This window comes from Pogona vitticeps, chromosome 1, assembly GCF_051106095.1.
Source record: "Pogona vitticeps strain Pit_001003342236 chromosome 1, PviZW2.1, whole genome shotgun sequence".
NCBI classification, from domain to species: domain Eukaryota; kingdom Metazoa; phylum Chordata; class Lepidosauria; order Squamata; family Agamidae; genus Pogona; species Pogona vitticeps.
Window position 1 is genome coordinate 177,602,597 of NC_135783.1, and position 25,461 is coordinate 177,628,057.

Below are 25,461 nucleotides of genomic sequence, written 5' to 3' on the forward strand. Positions count from 1 at the left end.
AGTATGCATGTTGGGGCACTACCGACAGAAATGACTTTAAAAGTGTGTTAATTACCTTTATGGATCATGATATTTGAGAATAATAATAATAAAAAAAACCCTTCTTCACTTCCTATCAGTGGATATGACCTCCATATCTAAGACATGGGCAGTGTTTTTGAAAGAAAATCAAAACAGCCTGACAAGAATTAGATTAGATTAGGCATCCTTCAGTCTCGAGAGACTATGGTAACATGCTCTGTATGGAGGACTTTGAACAGCGTCTAGTGTGGCTGAGAAGGCCAATTTGAGAGTGACAATCCCTTCCACACTGAAGACAAATACAATTTGTCCCCTGTACAGCTCCCTGATTTTGTTGGTTTCAAGACTGCCTCTTTGCCTCAGCCTGCTGGACAAGGGTCTCTTCAAATTGGGAGAGGCCATGATGCCTGCCTCCAGGCTGAACGCTTAGATGTCAAGGTTTTCCATCTGTTGCGGTCCATTCCTAAGGCCTTCAGATCCTACTTGCAGATATCCTTGTATCGCAGCTGTGATCTCCCTCTGAGGCGATTTCCCTGCACTAATTCTCCATTCTCACGACATGCCCAAGCCAATGCAGATGTTGCTGTTTCAGTAATGTATACATGCTAAAAATTCCAGCTTGTTCTAGGACTACTCTGTTTGGAACTTTGTCCTGCCAGGTGATACCAAAAATATGTTGGTTCCAATGCATATGGAACATGTTGAGCTTCCTCTCCTGCTGTGCACAAAGGGTCCAGGGGTCGTTGAAGTATGGTGTATGCTGTCAGCTTCTTATTGAGCCATACTCTTTGTGAGTCTAGAGAACATGGTACAGTAGCTGCTTTGCCAATGCATTTATCCAGCTTGACATCCAGGGACAGAGTGTCAGAGATCGTTGAGCCAAGGTACACAAAGTCACGAGCAACCTCCAATTCTTGCATGGAGATGGTAATAGAAGGAGGTGAGTCCACGCCCTGGCCCATGCCTTGTGTTTTCTTCAGGCTGATTGTTAGTCCGGAGTCTTAGCAGGCCTTGCTAAAACGATTCATGAGTTGGCCTTTGCTCTCAATCTAGAGAGATTAAAGAGCTTTCCATCTGATCTAGTTCAGAGATAGACACCTTCAATATGTCTTCTTGTATTGTTGACAAGAATACTCCATCAGTAAAAGGTTACAGAAAACAGCATTATCCATAGTCGTCACCTGAATTCAAATAAGATCTAGAAGCACGGCTGGACGTTTTTTACATTGCTTTTTAGTCTATCAGGGTACTGTTCCATCAAGAACAATACCACCTGCTCTGGCACAGCTCTCCAAGGTCTCAGGCCAAGAAAAGTCTTCTCCAGCCCTGCCACTTAAGTGGCACTATCAGGGAACAGATCGCAGACCTTCTCCATATGTATTGCTGTGGATTTATGGTTTCTGGCACCTAAAGATGAGTTGGATGCATTTCTCTACCATCATGCAGATGTGCTACCTTTATTGGGCCAATGCTGTTGGTTTTTAAATACAAAAAAGTACAAAATTGTAAGATTATAATCTCTTCTAGGGATGGTCCTTTGTACAAAGTAAACTGTGCAACATCACAGGTGCCACACATACCTTCTCCCCACCCCCTGGGGCAGCTGGCCCACTCACATTTCATTGCCTCATCAACTGTGTGTGGAGAATCCCCATCCCGCCTGTGTTTTGCTTGCATGATGATTTGTTTTTGGTATACAAAAGGACTGGGGTTTGTGTTTTTGGATGCTTTTTTGGTGATGTTGGCATGTGATGTTTTGGGACAGTGGGAAAACCCAACCCAGGATCTTTCTCCCTAGTTGCCCCAAAGTATTTTTTGTTTACTTTTAGAAAACAAACAATTGAATTTAGCGCTAGATCGTATCATTGCATTGCTACATTAAATTAGCACTATCACCTCCACACAGCCAAAATAAGAGATTAAAATCAATATAAAACTCAATAACATCATCTGATGATTCCCATTTCATTTCCTGTGGTATATCCCCTCCATTACATCCAAGACAAAATTCAGACTGCAAGGACTCCATTCTCTCTTCCCGCTTGCTTTTGCAAAATCTTCACCAGAGGAAGAGATCATAATCTCACAATTTTGTACTTTTTAATGTTTGCTCCCCATTATCCTCCTTCCTACCACTTACTTTTGCAGCATCCTGCTGGACAAACAGATTGGGGATCTCAAAAGCTTGAACAAATTTTCTGTGCTTTTTTTTTAAAATAATGGCCCATTAATGGTATCAGCCCTGCATGTTCTATGCCCCTGCTTTTATTTGTCTCTCTATATGATATTTTTGCCACATGAAGGCCCCACTGAACTTATCATATTTTTTCGTGTACAATATGATACTTTTGTCTAAAATCTTTAGACTAAAAATTGATGGTCATCTTATACATGGAAGTCTTATACATGGAAGTAAACTGAGGAGAGAACAAAAACAAGTGGAGGGGGAAAGGGATCAAAGCCACGGGGCTTCCCCTCCAGGCGGAAAGGGATCAAAGCGCTAAAGGATTGCTTTGATCCCTGCTTTCCACTGGGCTTACTAAAGGAGAGGAAAAGGGATCAAAGCAATTGTGCAGCCACGGGATTGCTTTGATCCCTTTCCCCCTCCTAAGTCCTGCGGGGCTTAGCACAAAAGGAGAAAGCAGGGATCAAAGCGATCCTGCAGTGCTTAGCAGGGATCAAAGCAATCTATGCAGGGCTTAGCAAATGGAGGGGAAAAGGGATCAAAGCACTGCAGGATTGCTTTGATCCCTTTCCCCCTCCACTTGCTAAGCCCTGTCTAGACTTCTTAAATTTGGGTTAGAAAAGTGGGGGGGGGGTGTTTTATACATGGAAAAATATGGTACTGGATATGACTTTTAGATGCAGCTAGGGAGGTGTATCCTGCATCTGGGCTTGCTGGTTGTTACCTGCAAGATCCGCAGGATTAATTTACACTGGACAAAAAGTTTCTCTGGAATATATTGTATTGTAAAATAAAAACAAACATGCTTGGCCTGTAGATCTTGTCTCTTTTTTCTGCTTCTACCATTATGTAATGCATGATGACTAGACACGGGTAGAGAGGAATAAGGGAAGGTAAGTGTGGAATACATTCGGGTGGAAAGGGAATGAAAGAGAGGGGGAGGAAGAATTAAGTGTTCCTAAAGCAGAGATTCTTACAAGTGGGGGTTCTTGTAGTAAAGGGAGTCTCCTTACTGTCATCTAAAAAGTCTTCCTCCTCATCCTCCTTTCTCAGCCTCCTCTTAGTCTCCTCATCATAAATGAGACCCAGAAGATTAGCTGGGCTCTCACTCTCACTATGGCAGAGCTCATTAAGACGGACTCCAATTGCCTGCCAACAGAAAGAAAAAGAGGACAAGTAAGCATAGGTTAAAACACAAAACTTTGCTAGAGAGCTGGAGGGCTCAAAAGAAGGACACAATTCTGTGTTAAGGGTGAAGGGCAAGTGTTTCTTCAAAGTGCTAAAGACTACAACCGTCCAAAGTGTATGGAGTTAATTTGTTCAAAGCCTTAATTTTCCAGTTACGGCCAAAATCTTAATAGTTAAACATTCTTAACTGTACTGCCATCAGCATAACATTCGGCAGCAAGTTGAGAAGTTGCTGTGAGCATTTTCTATCACAAACCAGTTACATGACTCAGTGAGATTGTACATGCCTAGGGTGATTTCTTGGCTTGGAGCAATTTACTGCTGGATGTTATGCTGATAGTATTATGCCAGCAGAAAATTTACAGCAAGGTTCAACCCTACATTAATGAGACAAAGATATTAGAAAAGTTGGGAAAAGGTAAGCAGAATTATTGTAATAAGTATTTGCTTCGCCCTTTTATCTGTTCAAAGTGTTTCACCACATACAGGATATTGCTGTAATCCTTTCAACATGCCTGTAAAGATCAGGTTTGTCAATGGCAGAGTCAGTTGTCAAATCACAGAATTCCTGATATGTAAAAGAGGCTGCAATCCCATGTAGATTTACCTGCAAGAAAGATCCACTACACACAATGGAATTTACAGGACAACACCATCGGTCTCCAACACACCACATCATACTAGTTCTGAATTTATTAATAATTAGGAAAGGGATTTTTCTGATATTTTGGAATAAAAATCCCATAATTCTCCATTCTGGGAATCCCACCTGAGAGACAGAACTGAAGTGTGACTCACCAGAGAGAAAAACCTACGGTGTAAAGTTTTGTGGTCTAGCTCTGGTAGCTTCCCGGGCAGAAAGGAAGCTCTCAGATAGCAGTGGGGAAGTTTCCTTTCTGCAGAGGAAACAAGGATGGCACTTGGCCCAGTTAGGCGACAAAACCTTCCATTGTTCCAAAGCCTTTCTTTAAGGTAATCCGCAATTACGTGCCAGGTGGAACCCCCAGAGTGGAGAATTACAGGAGCTGTACTCCCAAACAAACAAACAAAAACCCTATGCCTGTTGAGAATAGAGGCCAATGCATCAGAGATCTGGTTTGGTGCATTGCTTGGTTCGTTCTGGCTACTGGAAACTATTTGGGGCTTGCAACTTCAAAAAAACAAAACAAAAACAAAAACAAAAAAAACATGATTTTGTAGTTATGTTTGGCACAGGGCAAAATATATAAACAGCAACAGCAACAACTTACTGTTGTCATAATAATTCACTTTGTGCCATCAAGTGAATTCTGATTTACTGCAACTCTTTCCAGGTATTCAGAAGTGGTTTACTATTCCCTTCTTCTGGGGGCATCCTGGGACTGTGCAGCTTGCCCAAGGCCACACAGGCTGGCTGTTCTGGGATGCACAGTGGGAAATTGGACTCCAAATCTCTCGCTCTGCAGCCAGAGACCTAACTCACTGGGCTATCCATCCAACACAAAAAAGATAATTCATTGTTATTAAATCACAATAAAATCAGTTGGCCACAAGCCCTAAGAATATATAATCAAACATGGTTTGTATCATATACACACACACACCAAAAATATTGTTTGAGTGTTTGTATAGACATGTGTGCACATGTGCACTCACACAACAAACACATTTTTTTCAGCATCTGGGCAGAAAGTCAAAGACTAAGCCAAATTGTTCTCAAACTTGGACAATTTCAGAGTCACAGAAAAGAAATTGTTGGAGATATAACAAGCCCCAGAATGGAACTTGAAGCTGGGGACTGGAGCTGGTTGACTTACATATTCAAATCCCCACTTGCCTGGTAGTCTTGAGGCACTGAGAATTTTCCTGGATTATTAACTCTTAGCAGCAAGTTTATTTGATGCCAAATTATACATATATAGAGACCTAATTAAGCAAAACAGGAAGGAAATTGGGTTGTCGTGCTTTAAAGGGAGTCAAAACAAAATCTACATTAAACTGTTATTGATTCCTGCCATCACTATGACAGACAGACAGACAGACAGACAGACAGACAGACAGACAGACAGACAGACAGAAAGAAAGAAAGAAAGAAAGAAAGAAAGAAAGAAAGAAAGAAAGAAAGAAAGAAAGAAAGAAAGAAAGAAAGAAAGAAAGAAAGAAAGAAAGAAAGAAAGAAAGAAAGAAAAAGAAAAACTTACATCCCCCCACTGGTAGAAGAGTTTGGCTGCATTCCACTGTAACTTCTGATTACGTTTGTTCCCTACTATTGGGGAGCGCCCACGAGAAAGGCCCTTTTTAGTGATGTTCACATGGTGTCCCTTCATCCATTCTGGCCAGTTGCCACGGTTACAACGATGAACAAAGCGAGCACATTCCAGGAAAAGGGCTGCTCTTGCCACCACTGGTGCCTCCTAGAATATACAGTATTATCAAAATAATTGAAGAACAACAAATCCTAACATAACATGCTACCAGCACTTTTTAGGCATGATAATGCATTGATAATTCTGATACAGGATGCTTTTAGTGAGACAGCTATCACATATGGCACCATATCTTCAGATAACCAACTGGTGGCAGATTTAGGATGGGGTAATGGCTTGAAAGAGTGAAGCATCAGCTGTCAAAGTGGGAAAGGAGTGGGTTTCATTACCTCTCCACCACATTTTTTTCAATATAATTTGACATCCACACAACATTTTATAGCCAAACGTGAAAGCTAATGTATGATAAAGAGACATCTGATTTGGCTACATGTAGTTACTCCTCTAAAATCTCACACACACCCCAAAAAATGCATTCTGACTCTTTTAAAAACATATCTATACAGTGCTTAAAAAGTTATTTCTAAAAGTGACTGATTCCTGTTTCCCATATTAGTGTTTATAATATAGTTCTTTACACTTTTTAAAGGGCAACTCATTGCACTGCTTGCTGTATTACTCAGTACTTTTCTGTTACTTTAAAGTCTACTCAAAATGCCTCCAAAATGCTCTTTAAAAGTAAACTTTTAAAGATAGCTTGACTCATTACTCATTACACCAAAAAGGGAATGGTAATAGCATTATCAGTGATTAAGTTACTTTTTACATGTAACTATTGTATTTTTTAAAAAAGAGGGATAAATCATTATACATAACTAAGTTGCTTTTTACTTCACTATCCAGCTCTCTGCCAGCATGAATATGTGGAGAGGGGGAGGGCAGACCACTAGAGACAGGCTGAAGATGTTGAAAGAAAGGATCTTTCAGCATGCAAAGTCTGAGGCCAGTACTTCCCAAGCATAGGGCTGTAATACCACAGCCACCAGATATGTTATGCTAACTGTGAAAACTGTAGAGAATTTGAGAATGTGTAGTAGCTTATAGCCATACAAATTCTTCCTTTTTCTACCATTTCCTCTAGGTCCTTGGATTTAGGGTGTTGATTGTGTATATGTCATACCCTACTTCATTAAATTCTTCCTCACACATCTGCTTGCTGTATGTGATAATTTATTTAAGCCATTTTTATGCTTGATTTCTGCCTCCTTATGAGGCACTCATGACAATTCACAGCAGCATGCATGCATGCACGCACGCACGCACGCGCACACACACACACACACACACACACACACACACACACACACACACACACACACACACACACACACATACATACATACATACATACATACATACATACATACATACATACATACATACATACATACATACATACATACATACATACATACAATACAGGTAATTATTAATACTCACATGTCAAACACAATTGATAAGAAAAAGAACAAACCAAATAACAATAGAGGAATGGCAACAAAGGCATCTAATAGCTATAGGCCAAAGGCCTACCTCAACAGAAAAGTTTAAGCATGGAACAGGAAGCCTTTAAAGAGTGAAACCAAATTAATTTCCACTGTTCAGATATTCAAAAGCATGATATAGTAGCAGAGAAGCATTAGGATATGCTCCATCGAACAAGACTAAGGGACCTCTAACCTTAGGTCTGTCCAATGTCTGTTCCTTACAATAGGATCTCTCTATATATGTTTTCCAATTATCAGTTTTGCTGCCATCTATCACTTGTGGCCAGTGTTTTACTCTTTTAGGCAAACCATCAGCTTTGATGAGTGATTTTTTAGTAATGCACCATATAGGATGATGATCTGAATGAAAAACTACACCATAGTCCCTATCTGTAGTGGGGAGCATAGCTGCTTTTCCCAAAGAAAGAGACAAGGGCAATTTTAAGAACATTAACTTCAAAATGCTTTGACTTTTCCCCTGAATTGCTTGGTAGGGGGTTGTTGCTGGGCAATGTAAGCCCTCAGTTCATAAGGGCATCATCAATTTCAGCAAGATCCTATGCCTTAAAGATTTTTATCAGACAAGATGAATCCATGATGTAAATTCCTATTGACCCATTCTAAATTTAAAACAAATGTTCTAAACGTTATACTCAGAGTTAGTACGCCGAATGTCAGAGCAGTATGCAAATAGGCTGCGATAGCTTACCTTATGCCCAGAGCAATCTGAAGAAGCAGCAAGAGAAAGATGAAGATGTGTGACAGAATGGATAAGGATGAATTCACACCACACAGAAAAACACCACAAATGAGGAGAAATGAATCAGCCAGGAGATGCATAGCTGAAAAGAACCACAGGTTACCAGTTACACTGACAAAAGAAAACAAAGCAAAAATGTGGCTGCGAAATTCTAACAAAATGGACACTTTCTTCAAAATTCTGCATATAAAATGGCCTTGTTTTATCCATTACAATATTTGTGCATTTTTAAAAATATGATAAAACAAACCACTCTAGGGATTATCATTTTCCTTCATGGTACTTCACAGTTCCTGAAAGCTTCCTAATGGTCAATTCGACATTTGCAACCACAATCAGCCCAAGGTCTGGGTAGGTGAGAGTCACCTCACCCAGATATACTTTCAATACAAGTACAAAACAGGCCTAAGAATTGTGAGAGGAAGGGAGATAATTATCATGAGATGGACAATTTAGGTTGAATTGCAGAACATCCAGCAGGACGTTTGACCTTCCAGGTTTCTTTTGACCCACAGTTCCCAGCTGTCCGCGTCAAAACAGCCAGTGCAGAGGGACTGGTGAAGTTGCAATTTAAGATTATTCAGAGGGTCACAAGGCCCATCTTGTTTTATCCACTCTTGAAAATTACAAATCCCAGAGTTCCTTACTTCTTGAGGGTATTTTTTATTCACTGGAGGAAATCCAATGTATAAGATGTATTTGATAAGTAGAGGGAAACCTCTCCACCCCCAGAGCCATCATCGATATTGAGATTACAAGGACAGTGGGAGTTAGTGTTGTTGATAAGACTTACAGGCCTTGCAGCAGATGTGGGTAAGGACCTGATTTGTGCAGTTGGTATAAAACATGGCACTACATATATACTGCCATGTCTGTTTTTTGAAAACAGGCAAAGCCTTTCCTAGAGTAAATGTGGTTTAGCTATGGTATCAGGCCAGTTGGAGTGAAACTTGGGCACTGGTGAAGGGATACTATCTGGATAAACCACATAAATGTCCACTCATTCTATAATACCTCTTAACCAGAGTGCTATTTTCTTTTATCCAGGGGATGATACTCTGTTTTGGAATCAGATATGGAATAAGGACACAACTTTTAATGGTGTAATTTAGGTCCTTAAGAACAAGAGTAACAAAAATGTATCATGGTTATTTTATCTCATAAAAGATGGAAGCTTTTTTCCCCCATGGGGGCCCCAAAATACATTTTTAAAGTACCTGGAACTACATAGTGAGAAGTGTCAATTGGAACAAGCAAAAAAGGTAAGATAGCATTGAAAATGTAGGCAAAGACAGGGTTACTGAAACAATGTCATGGTAGATTGTACTGCCCTAAACAGGTGGCATATGAGAGCGAGAAAGGTACTAAAGCGGACAGTTCATGTGGTTTTTCCCCCCTTTCAGCTTCTCAAGAGGAACTAAACTCTAGCTGCTGTCTAACAGAGATTGACTCAGAAAGAGGAGTCAAAAAAGTGTCCAGAAGAAGTTGAACGGATATGGGGATGCTGATGAATTGTAAACAAGCGTGCATATGGAGAAATATCCAAAATGCATGCCATGCAACACAAAAAAGGTTTTCAGTACAAAAGTATTACTTTGAATCACAACTGTAAAACCAACAACAAGCAAGGGATGTTCCAGTAGTGAATGAGATGAAAAGAAAGCAAGAAATACACAGTAGCTGAAGCAGCAGCACAGATTAGATCTCAATCTATGCTTGGCTTGGATCATCTAGGCCTTGGATCCACAAATCACCATTCCTTAAATTAATCATAAAGGAGAAATCTTTGAAGGCTCCTTGGCTCCAAGAGAACAGCTGGAAAAAGAGCTATGGCTTGGTTTAATTATTTACAACATTCTTTCAGCTTCTCAGCAGAATGACTGTCTTATACTGTACTTTCACATTTGCAAAGGCTTTGCAAGTGTGGGGTTGGCAAAATGTGGAGCCTTAAAGAAATCCTAATAATAAAAAATTAAGAACAGCCTAGTAAATTAAGCATCCATATTTATAGCCATAGATGGAACGTGGCAATTTTTGTTAATTTTTAAAGCATCTGTGTAATGGACTGAGATAATCGCTGAGTTGTGAGGTATAGTATGGGTGCAACATGAATATTTCCACTTAGCAATCCTCTGTTACCTCCCACCCCACTCCAAAACCTTTAAACTTATTAGAATGTCCCAGTTTATGCAAAATGAACAGAAATCCTGTAGCTCAGCATAGTAAGTTGCTCTAGAATAGGCCCACTGAAACGGTAGGGATTTGGTAAGTCAACTCTTCCATAAGTTCTATTGATTCCAATGGGCCTTCTCTAACTGCAATTTACTTTTAGCACAGTGAGAGTAGGCCCATTTGAATCAATGAAACTTACTGGAGTCAACGTAAGGAGCTGACCCACTAAATCCTCCCTGATTCAGTGTGCCTACTCTGGTGTGACTTAGTATACTACACAGAAGAGTTCTGCTGTTGAATTATTGGCAGTGAACATTATTCATGGACCAACTTACAAGATCAAGGGCAGCTGCCAAGATGGAGGCATCAGGGATTGTGCCCGGCTCGCAGCAGTTTAAGAGAAACTGGAAACGCTTCATCCCTTGTCGTATTGCTCCCAGGTTTACTACATTCTTGGATTTGCCTCCCTCTTGACTGGATGCCAGGTGATCATCATAGGTCTGGCAGCCTTGAAAGAGAACACAAAAGGGGGTTGCGGGAGAGAGGGGAAAGAGAAAGGCCCACAACAAGGGTTTAAAATAAAACAGGTTCACAGAAAATCTTGGTGCTGTTTATGTGGTTCCTCTAGACTTCTGCCCTTTGCATGACTAGCAAGCCTAAAATAAGACAACAGGTGAGCATGTGGGTTATGCATAACCACAGCAATATTTGTGTGAACCCTATGGGGGAATATACAGCAGTGGAGAAAATGAGGGAGGGAGGATACATACAGTACTGACTTACCGCAGGAAAGCATACCACATCATTAGAGAATTATATATCCAAGACTCTGAAGTACGGACAGAGTCCTTTTGTACTTTTGCACTGGCTGCCAATTAAATTAATAAATTAAAAGGTAGTGAGGTTGAAAGCAATAAAACTGTATCATTTCTGCAGTGTATCAGTGATTTTTCCAAACCTGGAGGAGCTTTTCAGACTAGCTTCAAAATCTAAGATTCTCAAAAAGCAGTAGAAATTTTATCTTCCAAAGTTAGTCATGACTAAGTCCTACTGAAGCAAAAGAATAGGTTGATCACAAAGGAATTAAATCCCATTAACTTCATTCATGGCTTACTTTAGCTGCAGCAGGGCCATTTGCTCTCAAGCTGCGATTGTGACAACACATAATAGAAGTTGTCACTTGCATTTGTGCAAGAGCATCATAGGATCAGAATGCAACCTTTCATAAAAGTTGGAAGTACTGAATCTGAATAACATTCCTTGGGACAAGTCACCTTAATTTAAATGGAAGTTACTGCCAGTTGTGCTGGGATTGCAGACATTGCCATTTAGGGACCTACTGCACATTCATAGTCATTTTTAGAAATGCTGCCCTCCCAGTGATGATTGTGGAACAAACGTGCTATGAAGCAATTGCTAAAGGTGGCTGACAGATTGCCATCACTTGGAGGTGATGCAGAACAAAAAGTTACCTTTTCAGTTCAGGCTCAGGCTCAGGCTCATCTACATTAATGAGTATGAGATATTTCGTATATTTGTGGTATATACTGTACTTAGAATTGTAAGAAACATTTTCTTGTTAGGAAATGTCACCTTCGAGTACTAAACTGTCTCTGTTTTAAACAATGCAAACTGTTTATGAATGATGACCTGACAATGAAGGGATGCCCTTGTGCAAGCTTCTCCAATCTGGCACCCTTGAGACATTTTGAACTAGAACTCTCATCAGTTTGTTGGCCGTGCTGGCTGGGGATGGCACATTGGGAGGGGAGCAGCTGAAGAGGAAGGCTGTCTGAAAACAATATATTTTAATTGATTTATGAGTAGTATACCAGCCATGTCATGAAGTGGTAAATCCAAACCTGATCAGGTTAAACAGTAATAACAGGACAGATGGAGAAACTCATGGCTGATCTCTTAAATTTCTTGGAGAAAGCATGGGCACAAATGTAACTAATACATGCACTGGATATATCTCAGAAAGTCATAACAGCATAACTGGTTAACTATGATGATTAAAAACAGAAGTGGCTGAACTAAATAAAGAGGTTCATCTTGTTTTTCTCTCTCTGCTTTTAATATCCTAGTTTTGCTTGCTAGTCTCATGTGTTCAAAACAAAAAAATCACAACCCAGTATTTTGCCACATTCTAATATGAGCGGCTGAGAAACATAAACAGAGTAGAACTATGCATACTGAATAATAATGCAACTCCTATATTATTGACAAATAACTTGGCGGAATCAGGCTATTAAACATGATCTCCCATATTTACTAGTTGAATTTTTGAGTGCCACAGTGATTTACATCAACTGGGCTGCAAAAGAGACCTTTGGGTAGTGTGGGCGGCATATAAATTAAATAAATAAATAAATAAATAAAAGAGGAAAAAAAAGGTACAGGGCTATATAATGTTTGTTTCTTTATTTGTTTATTTGTTTATTTATCTATCTACGTATCTATCTATCTATCTATCTATCTATCTATCTATCTATCTATCTATCTATCTATCTATCTATCTATCTATCTATCTATCTATCTATCTATCTATCTATCTATCTATCTATCGAATTTTTACCCCGCCCCTCTAGACCATGTCTACTCGGGGCGGCTAACAGTGTATACTCACAGATCTACATTGAGCAGAAGGATTTCTGAAAAACAGTGAGGCTGCCTAACCATGGCTCATCAGAATGAAACTGGGGAGGGATTGTCTCCTTATGGAGAAGCCGTGTGCTGAGTTTCACCATTTTTACACGTTAAGAATTTTATAAACAAAATTAGACTTCCATTTAAATTTAGACAAAGTGCCTAGTTTTAAACGCAGGCAAATTCCTACTGGGTTTTTAAGAATCAGTTTACAAATGGAAATTGAAATGCATGTGCTTGTCTCAAAAGTCAAGCCTAACACTTGGGCTTTTTTTCTTGAAGTCTCCCGCATGTTTGTACATGTTCGTGCATGCTCGCTTTAACAAAGTAATCAGATTAAAGCTAAAGGGTCTTCCAAACAAACAGGTGGCCATGGCATTCAAGGGCTGCTGTACAAAGTGTTTGTGGAGGCAGTACTCAAATATTTTAATTGACACACTGATGTCAGAAAGAGCCCAACTACCTGTTTTAAAACACCATCTGATACTGTTCACAATGATTGCATGCCTTTATTTAGTACGTTATCCGTTCACATAGAAATGTATTGCATGATGAAGCAATGGATAAAGGATATATACATTGATGGATGTAATGTTACTGCCATGTTTAATGTCAGACCATGTACAATGCTATGAAAATATAAACAGAACAAAATTCATTGAGATGGGATGCTGTGTTCCTTTTTCAGTACAAAAATAGGAAAATGTCAAGATGCTAGGTTGTTTCCTTGGTAACAAAGAGCTCACATCTGCAGCCGGATAGCTGCAAAGTACTTGAAAGCATATAACTCATACTTTTTTCCAGATGCTACTGTGTTAAGAACAATAAAACAATTAATAATGTATCTCAAATAATAAAATATCATTAATGATTTTGCTGAGAATGCTAGACAACATCCCTAAGATGGCATGAAGACACAAGAGAAGCAGACACAGAAGAAAAGAGATAATTAAAACACATTTTGTACAGGGTTTTCCATTTCATCAGTGCTGAACTATACAGAAGATGGCAGATGATCAAGAATGGGGTATAAAAACGGGTGGGCACATTCATAATTTCACCTCAAGGAGTGAAATTATTAGCACAATATGTCCGAAGCCAGATAATTTACTTTCAAATTATTTCACCCCCCCCCCCAAAGTGGCTGATTTTATTTTGGAAGTCCAAATCTTTCTTTCATGGCCCATCTTTGCTTTTCCATTTTGGCGAAAAATTCATTGAAATCAAAATAAGAAAAAAGAAAGAAAGGGTTGATCGCAAAGCATATAGATGGTAGTTTTAACCTGTAAACCACCCAGCATTGTGCTTGCACTAATGGGGCGGCTTCAAATAAATAAATAAATAAATAAATAAATAAATAAATAAATAAATAAATAAATAAATAAATAAATAAATAAATAAATAAATAAATAAATAAATAAGCAAGCAAGCAAGCAAGCAAGCAAGCAAGCAAGCAAGCAAGCAAGCAAACATAAAGCCAGAAAAAGGAAGGAAAGGAGGACACAAAATCCATGTTTTAAAGATCATAATTTAAAGGAGAGACAAAGAAACAAAGGGGATAGAGAGAGAGAGAGAGAGAGAGAAATTAGAAAGGACTGAAGAAACAGAACCCTGATTTCTAACCATCTTTTTCTTCTGTGTGATGAAGCTTGGATGGATGTCTTCGGCAGGTGCGCCATTTACCAAGACGCTTGAAAAAATTCTCCTCTTCATCACGCCCATTCTCCATGCCACTTCCTGGTCCTCCTTCTGACAGCTTCACAGCACTAGTGAATTTCACCTAAGAGAAAGAAAGCTTGTAATATGTCCCCTTCCAATTTCTTTTCATATGGCATCATCCACTTGCCATCTTGGGACTAAAAATTCTGAACACACACATCTGTGTAACAGCAACCAAACTGAGGGGTGTCAGAGTCACACAAGCTGGGAAGGAATGGACCGTCATTGGGCTCTTCGTTCCTGCCCCATCTCCTGCTTCCTAGGAGAAAGTGCTCATGAAGGAGATAATCAGAGGGAAATAATGAACAAAGAAATCCAGCTAGGACTTCCTTCTCCCTCCCTGCTTCTCTGACTGCAGTTTTACTGACTACTGATGTTGTTTGAGCAAACTTTGAAGTTTTCAGTGCTTTTAGTTATGACAAGAGTGTTCTTGTATCATGAGGATAACTTGTTGTGAAGCGCCAACATTTCAAAGTTTATCTGGGACTAAAAGGAAGATGTTGAAGCCTCTTGGGGCCACCCACTTCATCTAGGTAGTATTGGTTCTCAGTATTTGCTATCATATGTTCCACTAACTGTGGTTGAAGCAAAATACCTTACTTTTCACTGAGAAGGTCCTTTATACCTTTACATTAGTTTTGTTTATTCTTCTTGTCCTCCATGGTGAGATAGTGGGTTGGAGGTACAGGAGATTAGGACAAACTCTGAATGTTAAAAGTTACTTCTAGTATGTCAGAAGGTCACAGATAGATAATCCACAGCAGTAGAGTTATCCTTAATCAGTTAAAGATGACATATTAAACGTACAGGAGGAAGTAGGACTCGAAGAGAAAATTCTTAATCATTGTTATGAACATTCTATAGCCCATCTAGATTACGTCTGTATCCCTCCCAGTGAATGTTCCACTGATTGATAACCACTGATCTGGGCATATAATGCAGAGTTTTCGCTAATTCATTTTTGCCCAAAATTTTAGACCCGATACCTGACCCTTATAGATCCATATTAAGAACCATTCTTTTTATAAGCTTTGTAAGCTCCACGGCCTCAGAGACTGATTTGAGCTGAACGCCAGGCCTCTCTACTGGGATCAGACTAACACTGATTGCCACCATCTTGAGTACAGTACAAGATGAGAGCCACACCACAGACTTTTCCAACCCTAAATTTAGAAAATGACTTTGTTTTTTCTTCAAATGGTGTCAAGGTGTGAAATTTTGAATGTATAGCCTGTTGAAATAATTAAAGGAGTGTAGAAAAAGCAGCCCTGAAAATGCTCATTGCATTTTTAAAAACAAGGTTTGAACAGCAGTTTACTAAAAATTGCTGCAAAACAATCAGCTCTCCAACCATGCCTGGAAGCCAGGTGGGTCACTGTTGCCTTGCAAATACATTTCTTTCAGTGGTTTATGACCTTGATGCCTGCTGGGACATCTCTCCTACAGAATAGCTACCTGTCCAACTCACTCCTCGCACTCTTTACTGTTAAAAACTCTAACTCTGAAGGAAGCCGAGGAAGTTATCACTAGAAATCAAGCATTTTCTATTTATTTATGGAATAAATTACTACTTGAGATTCATTAGGCATCAGCCCTTTAAAAAAACCTCCTAAAAATAAAACTATTTAAAGCTGTCTTTTATTAACATCCTCCTTTTGATTACCTGTTTTAAATCTGGTTTATGTTGGTTTTGGTAAGCTATGCTGCATTTTATTGAATTATATTGTTTACTTGTGACTAAATTTGTTTTAATTTATTGGATTATTTGTATTTATAGTTAGGCTGTTAATAACCCAGAGAGTGTATATTGTACTATTGGGCAGTATATAAGTCAAATAAATAAATAAATTTCATGACTGACAGTTGAGCTGTGGGATATGATTGAAAATGTATTGAAATAACTGCTTTGTAATAAGTAAAATGTTGCAATGCGATTTGCTCTACTTTTCACTAGATTCCTATAGTTTTGATCTGTTGAAATTAATAGTCTCTGTAACTGTTAATCATAGCAATAATGCTTATCATCATGGCGGCAGTTTGCAAGATTCTGATATACAAGCCATTGTATTTGCAAAATCATTCTGATTTTAAATAAATGCACAAGTTTTTTTCCTGAAGCAGATAATTTAAACAGCAGTCCAAAAAGATCGATTGTTCCTGATCTTTAGCATGAAATATCACTTGTTAAGAGACTGTCATCTGTGGGCTAAGTCCAATTGTTTGTTCTAAATAAAGTAGACCCATCAAATCAATGGGATCTACATTTGTGTTGACCTAACAAGCTCATTCATTCAAGGGATCTACTCTACTTGGAGTTTACAATTAGATGGAGTCTTAAAATTCCAGGTTCAATTTTTGATAATTCAATCTTCATTCCTAGTTAGTTATTACTGGTGATTTTATTTTCTCAAAGATTGAAACAGATATTTAAGACATCATGTATGTCTCCTCATACCATGTCCCTATTAGTCCACTGTAACATATATACCTTGGAACTCTGCCTGATGAAAGAAAGACGATCTACAGAGCTGATATCAAGAAGATCTTCCACACCATCTGCCAGGCCAGAAAGGGATGAGCGTTTCAACCAGTTCCCTGTTATACAAAGAAAAAAAGATGATACAAACCTATGTCAGAAGCTGCCTGCAAGAAACACAAGTGGGTAGTACCAAGGAACCTATAGCTAATGAAGAAAGGCTGGCACACACATGTAAAATGTAGAAGTTGAATATTCCATATGTAAAAGGGAACATGGAGAATTTGGGATTGAAAAGGATGTTAACTGAGGTAGAAGCAGGCCAAATAATACAAGTATTCTCCTACAATTATTGAAATCTAGATAGAACATTTCTTTGAAAAACTTTGTGTGCTAGTGGCAAGTGGAAATGTATATGAAAAAAAAATTAATCATGTGACAACATAAGAAAGAGAGAATATAATTACCTAAAGGAAGTTTGAGTTTCTTTCGGAGAGAGATCCGTCTTGAGCGGGAGCGGGAGCGCCTCTCAGTGGTCACCCCCGAGTGTGCAGTTGTGCATTCTGAGGTATCTGGCTCAGACTGGCTGCTAGTATCACTTGCTGCACTCTGTGATTTGAACATCTTTCGCCAGAAGTCTTTGCGGCCTAGGGCTGCTCCTTGCATTTGCTCATCACTGAATGGAAACAAATTGTACATGGCTCCTAATATTTTTTTCTGAATCTACATCTGCATACCTACTCTTATGCTTGGTTGGTTAGAGAATCACATGCTATTTTGTTTGCCCGCTTTTGTCTTCAGTTGCTTTGTCATTTCAGCAGGCTAGTGAGGCACAACAACGTTCTAATGTAGTAACAGTAATTGTACTTAAAATTCCTTTAGCATGCAGGAGCATGTCATCCTTCCTACAGCACTGTAAAATGAATCAGTACTGTTATCTCTATATTGTGGATATGGAGGGCAATACTGAAGCTGAAATAGTACTGTGTCTAAGGCAACTTGTAATTTAATTGCAGAGTAATATGGTACAGTAATGGCAAAAGCGGGCAGACGTAAGTCTTATAAAACAGGCTTCAGTTTGTTTTTAACTAAAATCTGAAAGTCCAGACAGTCAGGTGTAAAACGAGGGGCCAGGGGAATTAAGCCATTCACCTCCAACTCACTAGCAACATCCTAAGAAGTCTGTGTCCTGGTGCAGTAAGACAGTTGAACTAGAATTCAGAAGACCTGGGTTTAAATTCTTACTTTGCTGTGCAACTCATTGGGTGACCTTGAGTCAGATTTCAGCCTGACTTCAACTCCCTGGGCTGTTAAGAAGGAAGTGAAGGAAAGTTTCCCAAAGGAAGTCTTCAAAGTAGCCAGCAGAGTTTCACAACAGCAAGCAATTATTATTCCCATTTCTCAAGAAAGGGACATTCAGATTCTGAGATAAGCAGTCAGCACAAGGTTGGCCACTGCAAATTTATTATTGTGCTATTATTGTTATTGTTAAGTAATACTAATAATCCTCTCCTTTTCCCGTATCATATTTTGTCTTCATTCTTTCCCACTGTAAAACAAAAAGCACCAGATTGCTCTCTACTCACTCTTTTAGTATAAGGTGTAGGTTTGATCTAATAATTTCCATATCACTGAAAAACATAATGCATCAATGCGCTTGACACGTCATAATCAGTTAAGCTGCACCAACTAAGTTACAGGTAGGTACATTCTCTGTGCAGGAAATGCTTCAACCATAAAACATGAGAGAAGCCGAGAAAGTCTTCCAATCAGCCTTAAATGCTCGAGCAATGGTGAATTAAAGATAAATCTGTACCAAATACACATGTCTAGCTAAATTAATCATTCACTCCATTAGTTGTCTTGATTCATTATTCTTAATGCATTTGCTAATTAAATAACATTGATTTCTCTGAAATCCAGGTCTTAGGCCTTCATACAGTTCTTCTCCTGTCAATCCATCATAATTATTTTTGTGGCCACAGAATGTTTACAGTAGAACAGGAGATGGATATTAATCAGATAAATGTTTACTCAGACTTTCATTTACTGAAATCTATTTTTATGTCCCCCACATCACCTTGCAAAAGAATGGCACTTACTATTCTTCATCATAAAACTATCTATTCCAAGATCTATGCACAGCTACTAGGAATTAAGTCCTAATGGGTTAATTGGATTCTGGGCATTGCTAAGCAAGACACTGACACTGATCTAGAAGCACTGTACTCTTAAGAGGAAAATACTCTCTATTCAAAGATAAGATTGTCTCAGTCCACATCTGGAAAACCAGCTTGCTGTTATATTGTATTCAATTGACTAGGAGATAGCATGGTTTCATCTTTGTCTCAGACATATAGCTCTGAATGATTTCAATTGCCTGGAAGGTTAATGTTGTAACAGGAGGAATTCCACTTCTGACCTGACCCTTACTGTCATGAACCTGTTTCTAGAATTGGAGCTTTACAGTATAAACCTTCTTTTGATTCCGTAAGTTCTCACTACAGCATTTGAGTTCATCCTACATTCTATACACATTTATAATTCAAGCATGTCTATGATTAAGATGGCAGCATGCATGTTGTTGCTCTTTATTAATTATGAGTGGAACGTATGTTCATATAGATTATATGTATAAAATCCACAGGTTATATCTATAGGTTGTGTCTATCAAGATCAATACAAACATAAGGCAATGCCCAGAATGCTTACCAGACTTCTTGAGAAATTTGGGTCAGCTTTAGAATGCGCAAAAGATTTACTTACTGTTCTGGAGTCTGCATTGGGCGACTTGAGATATAACTGCGGCATTCATCAGGGGCAGAAGACGGCTGCCCTTTATCGATAACAACACTTCCCACTTCAGATCTATGGAAACAAACCAAAGTCAAGGGGACAATAACAGTAATTCTCATCTTCTATAAACTAACAATTACAGATTATTTTCTGAAAATTCATCCGAGTATGTAGGTAACAAAAAGAGAGAGAGATCTATGTTTCTGTTCTAGTAGTCCCTCTGTCTGTACCCACTGTCACCATAAATATGCCATTTGAACATGAGTCCTGATTAACAAGACACTGGAAAGATGAACAAGATATTTAAAATCCAATGTAGAAGAATCATAGGCTGATGTATACTCAGAAATACATTTCACTGATTTCGAAGAGACTTGAGGAGTCTTAGAAAATGAGTAATTTATGCATAGGATTACAACAAAACTTAATATCTGGGGATAATTTTCAAATAGTTTCTTTGTAAATAAAAACAAACATACAACACAAGTCCAAGTCAGAATCTCACAACAAATTATTGTTCATCTTGAGATGTCTTCTGCTATGTGGATATACTATACATAGTAGAATATCCTTTCAAACAAATAACCTAATATGAATACTATCTTTATGTGTACTTTAGTCCCATACATTTTAGTAAGATTCAAACACACTAAACTCAGCTTTAGGTTAACTGGAGGCTATCAACAATGTAATATTACAGGGGGAAGCAAGTGTTTTGTTATATGAATTTCAATAGAGTGTAAAGAGCACAAGCATTGTTTATCTTCCTGCCGAAGTTGTTGTTGGTGTTGGTGTTGTTAGTTTTATTTATATGCCACATTTCTCCCAACAAGGGACCCAAAGAGGCTCACAACATTAAAATTCACACAATTAAAAACACAGTATGTTAAAAATTAAAAGTTTCATCCTCAAAAGAGTGAGGATGAGATACAAACCTTTTACTGCTTGATTGTTTGGGTTCGTGTTCAGTAGCTTCCTCTGTTTTTCTTCCTGGCACCAACTTCTCAGCACTATCTAAAAGGGCACTAAGAGCTACTCTTCTAAAGACATTCCCATGAGCCTCCTTGATAAACTGAACCAGTTGTCGGATGTCACAGTACAATCCCTAAAGAATGTGGGATAGAAGGAAGGAAGGAAGGAAGGAAGGAAGGAAGGAAGGAAAAATGCCGGTGTGTATTATGATATCATTGCTGTGGTGGCATCAGGGTTTGCAGGGTCAAAACACTGGGACATTTTGATTAGCAGGGACAATGACAACATCATTGATTCTTCTGACCTCAGCTGCAATCACATAGAATAGTAAATGGGAGGAGAGCAGGAGAATGTTTTCAATATTCAACAATATATTGTTAGCTATCTCTGTTGTAAGGCAAAATGTTTGGGGATTATGTGGTTTTAAATGGCAAGTTAAGACATATTAATTTCACAAAAGAGAAGCTGCTGGTAAAGATGAATATTTCTAACACTGGTGTCTTGATAAGGCCCAATATAGCTGACTACATTTTAAAAAATCCTTTGGGGACATGGCTATGGGGGGGAGCATCTTGGTGATCACCTGTATTTTAAAAAGTATGACTATACCTTTGTTTAACATATCAATAGAAGGAAATACAAAAGGTATTTATTTCCTTGGCCATGTCAGTTAAAACCTTGCTATGTGTTATCTGCAATGTATGTGTGTGTGTTTAGTCGTTTAGTCGTGTCCGACTCTTCGTGATCCCATGGACCAGAGCACGCCAGGCCCTCCTGTCTTCTACTGCCTCCCGGAGTTGTGTCAGGTTCATGTTGGTTGCTTCGCAGACACTGTCCAGCCATCTCATCCTCGGTCGTCCCCTTTTCCTCTTGCCATCACACCTTCCTAACATCAAGGTTTTTCCAAGGACTCTTTTCTTCTCATGAGATGGCCAAAGTACTGGAGCCTCAGCTTCAGGATCTGTCCTTCCAGTGAGCACTCAGGGTTGATTTCCTTTAGAACTGATAGGTTTGTTCTCCTTGCAGTCCAGGGGATTCTCAAGAGCCTCCTCCAGCACCACAATTCAAAGGCATCAATTCTTCGGTGGTCAGCTTTCTTTATGGTCCAGCTCTCACTTCCATACATCACGACAGGAAAAACCATAGCTTTGACTATTCGGACTTTTGTTGGCAAGGTGATGTCTCTGCTTTTCAAGATGCTGTCAAGATTTGTCATCGCTTTCCTCCCAAGAAGAAGGCGTCTTTTAATTTCAGGGCTGCTGTCTCCATCTGCAGTGATCATGGAGCCCAGGAAGATAAAATTTGACACTGCCTCCATATCTTCCCCTTCTATTTCCCAGGAGGTGATGGGACCAGTGGCCATGATCTTAGTTTTTTTGATGTTGAGTTTCAGACCGTTTTTTGCACTCTCCTCTTTCACTCTCATTACAAGGTTCTTTAATTCCTCCTCACTTTCTGCCATCAGAGTGGTATCATCTGCATATCGGAGGTTGTTGATATTTCTTCTGGCAATCTTAATTCCGGCTTGGGTTTCTTCCAGTCCAGCCTTCCACATGATGTATTCTGCATATAAGTTAAATAAGCTGGGGGACAACATACAGCCTTGCCGTACTCCTTTCCCAATTTTGAACCACTCAGTTGTTCCATGACCAGTTCTAACTGTTGCTTCCTGTCCCGCATATAGGTTTCTCAGGAGACAGATAAAGTGGTCAGGCACTCCCATTTCTTTAAGAACTTGCCATAGTTTGCTGTGGTCCACACAGTCAAAGGCTTTCGCATAGTCAATGAAGCAGAAGTAGATATTTTTCTGGAACTCTCTGGCTTTCTCCATAATCCAGCGCAAGTTAGCAATTTGGTCTCGAGTTCCTCTGCCTCTTCGGAATCCAGCTTGTACTTCTGGGAGTTCTCGGTCCACATACTGCTGAAGCCTACCTTGGAGGATTTTGAGCATAACCTTGCTAGAGTGTGAAATGAGTGCAATTGTACGGTAGTTGGAGCATTCTTTGGCACTGCCTTTCTTTGGGATTGGGATGTAGACTGATCTTTTCCAATCCTCTGGCCACTGTTGAGTTTTCCAAACTTCCTGGCATATTGAATGTAGCACCTTAACAGCATCATCTTTCAAGATTTTAAATAGTTCAACTGGAATGCCATCACCTCCACTGGCCTTGTTGTTAGCCAGGCTTTCTAAGGCCCACTTGACTTCGCTGTCCAGGATGTCTGGCTCAAGGTCAGCAACTACATTGTCTGCGTTGTCCGGGATATCCAAATCTTTCCGATATAATTCCTCTGTGTATTCTTGCCACCTCTTCTTGACGTCTTCTGCTTCTGTTAGGTCCCTCCCATTTTTGTCTTTTATCATGTTCATCTTTGCGCAAAATGTTCCTCTAATATCTCCAATTTTCCTGAACAGATCTCTGGTCTTTCCTTTTCTGTTATCTTCCTCTATTTCTTTGCATTGTTCATTTAAGAAGGCCCTCTTGTCTCTCCTTGTCTGCAATGTATAGCTTCCACCTAAGTGTCACACACTTTTCATTTTAAAATTAGCATCATTACTATCACTGAGGATTTCAAAAAGAACAGAGTGGATTTAACTCATAAAGTAGAGCTCATCAGGAGAGTGCTCTGAAAGGAAATCTTCAGTAGTTGTCATCTCTCATACCACTTTTCAGTGACTAGAAAGAAATTCAGTTATGCTATGTAAGAGAACTTAGCTCTGTAAAGATATTTTGAGCAGCACAAGAGATTCCAGAAGGCATTTACCAAGATGAAATAAGGAAACAGTAGAAGGCAAGCATGCTGAGAATATAAATAATTTAAAGTCTGTGTCAGTACTTGAGAGGCAAGAACTCATAGTGAGCCTCAACCAAATGTCATGCTTTTTTGTGCGGGCAATAATATGAATGCCTATGCCAACTTTATTACAGTATATCAATTGTAATTAATGATGCTTGTCTCAAGACATATCTGGTATTCAAGGATGAATTGAAAGGTTATCCATACCAGATTCTCAGGACTATGGAGCTCATGTGTTGTAGAGGCACAGCGGGTGATCAGCGATTTAAACATGGCACTGACAATAATACCTTCCACACTTTGGGCTGTAGACTTGTTGTCCACTGTGGTGAAATTGTTTCCAAAACCAGCCTTGTCTGCAAAATGCAAGCATGAAAAGGTCTAATTGCACTCTCAGAAGGACAATGGTTGATTCAATAAACGTTGTGAAATCAATTGCTCCTATACATCCTGTAAAGGAAAAGGAAGCATTTATGCTAATTGCTATACTTACTGTCTGTGACTGGCTCCATACAGAATCCGAGCAAAGCATGTAAAAAATCCACCACATTATTCAATGAATCCTTGTTCACATAGTCTCTCATGGTCTGCCGGAACTGCATCTTATCCAGCTTATACAACTTTGTGAGACAGTTCTGTGCCTGGGGAGAGAGTTTTTAAAAAATCAGAGGTATCCACTGAAAACCTTTTTGGCACAATATATTTCTAGAAAGGTGTTGACTGTTGTCACTCAAATATAACACAATGCACCTCAATCCTTCCTATTCTCCATAGTGGTGTGATGATACACTAAATAACATTACAGACTCCGCCTCAGTGAAGAATTCTCTATGTAGGCAATCTGGGTTTCACATAACAGGAGCCAGGTAGATATACTCCTTGAGAGCCATGGAGCCCCAAAGCCCCTGTTAAATTTGGACTTCAAAAGAGAGAGGTTTTGATGTCAGCCTCTGCTCAGTATTCTACACTGCTTTACCTGATGTCTAAGGCGATCTCCAGAGAGCCCTCGGTGACCTTCTCCACAGCCATACGCACAGCCCAAAGACTTCACTATCTTGATCAGCATGGTCAGGGCTAGCCTGTGGGTGCTTACTGGAGTGCCTTCCTCCTTAGGGTCACACATTTTGGAAAAGAAGGAAAGAAACAATAACCATTTCCCATGAAATAGCAGCAAACGGATTGACAACATTTCTCTTACAAACTATTTTTCTGTGCATCTGGATAAAATACGTAACATAGAATAAGCACTTTTTTTTAAAAAAAAGAAAGTTTACGATATACAGTATATATATACTGTATGCATATTTTCCAAACCTGCTGTCAGTTTTGTTTTTTGTTTTTACCATTCTCTCAGGACCTTGTTTGGCTGTGCCAAAACTCTCACTTGGATTCCCCTGCCACTCATCATCCAATTACAGCTGTTGGTCCCTCATCCCACCCTTTAGAAGTGCCCTGGCAACAAGTAAGGGAAGCAGGAGTGGTGGTTGCAGCAGAACTGCTGGGGGTGGGGGTGGGATCTTAGAAGGAGCAGCTGGCGGGGGGGGGCAATGTCAAGAAGGGGCCCAAATGGAAGCAAAACTTGCCTCAGTCAAGTGGAGTACATGGGCCCTGGTACTATCCCAAAAATACCAAGTGAAGGGACTTGTCATTGGGTCCACCTCTCACCATACTAAATGGACACAGAGGAGGTAGAGTTCCCCCTCCACCCCTTCCATTCCGACAGCACATCTGCTCTCTTGGGAAGGGATGGAATCCAGCCTTTTCTGCTCTTTTGAAATTTTCTCATTGCGTAAAGGCAGCCCAAAACTTACATAGATATAATGAGAAGAAAGAAAAGGGGGTGGAGGAAACAGGAGAGGTCTGCCAGCTTCTGATGGAGTCAACACTTCACATGCAGAAGGTTTCAACCCAGATATTTCCATTAAAAAAAAACA

At 39.4% G+C, this 25,461-nt stretch overlaps 1 protein-coding gene across 22 annotated transcripts in view; it reads right to left on the bottom strand.

The window, feature by feature from the left end:
* UNC80 (unc-80 subunit of NALCN channel complex) overlaps nucleotides 1–25,461 on the bottom strand; it is a 175,071-nt gene that overhangs the window by 101,630 nt on the left and 47,980 nt on the right. For 8 of the 22 annotated variants that reach the window (XR_013538068.1, XM_078379262.1, XM_072977898.2 and 5 more), the window contains exons 14-24: nucleotides 24,504–24,635; nucleotides 24,021–24,168; nucleotides 23,735–23,883; nucleotides 20,695–20,864; nucleotides 19,730–19,831; nucleotides 17,431–17,639; nucleotides 16,976–17,082; nucleotides 14,392–14,548; nucleotides 10,455–10,627; nucleotides 5,575–5,787; nucleotides 3,184–3,355 (exon numbers count right to left, since the gene is read on the bottom strand). Coding sequence is in view for 21 of the 22 variants with exons in the window: in XM_078379262.1 (XP_078235388.1) it covers nucleotides 3,184–3,355; nucleotides 5,575–5,787; nucleotides 10,455–10,627; nucleotides 14,392–14,548; nucleotides 16,976–17,082; nucleotides 17,431–17,639; nucleotides 19,730–19,831; nucleotides 20,695–20,864; nucleotides 23,735–23,883; nucleotides 24,021–24,168; nucleotides 24,504–24,635 (1,732 nt within the window). In the remaining variant the exon portion in view is untranslated. The remainder of the gene's footprint in view (nucleotides 1–3,183; nucleotides 3,356–5,574; nucleotides 5,788–10,454; nucleotides 10,628–14,391; nucleotides 14,549–16,975; nucleotides 17,083–17,430; nucleotides 17,640–19,729; nucleotides 19,832–20,694; nucleotides 20,865–23,734; nucleotides 23,884–24,020; nucleotides 24,169–24,503; nucleotides 24,636–25,461) is intronic. The other 14 variants (XM_078379274.1, XM_072977912.2, XM_072977905.2 and 11 more) reach the window with 3 other exon arrangements.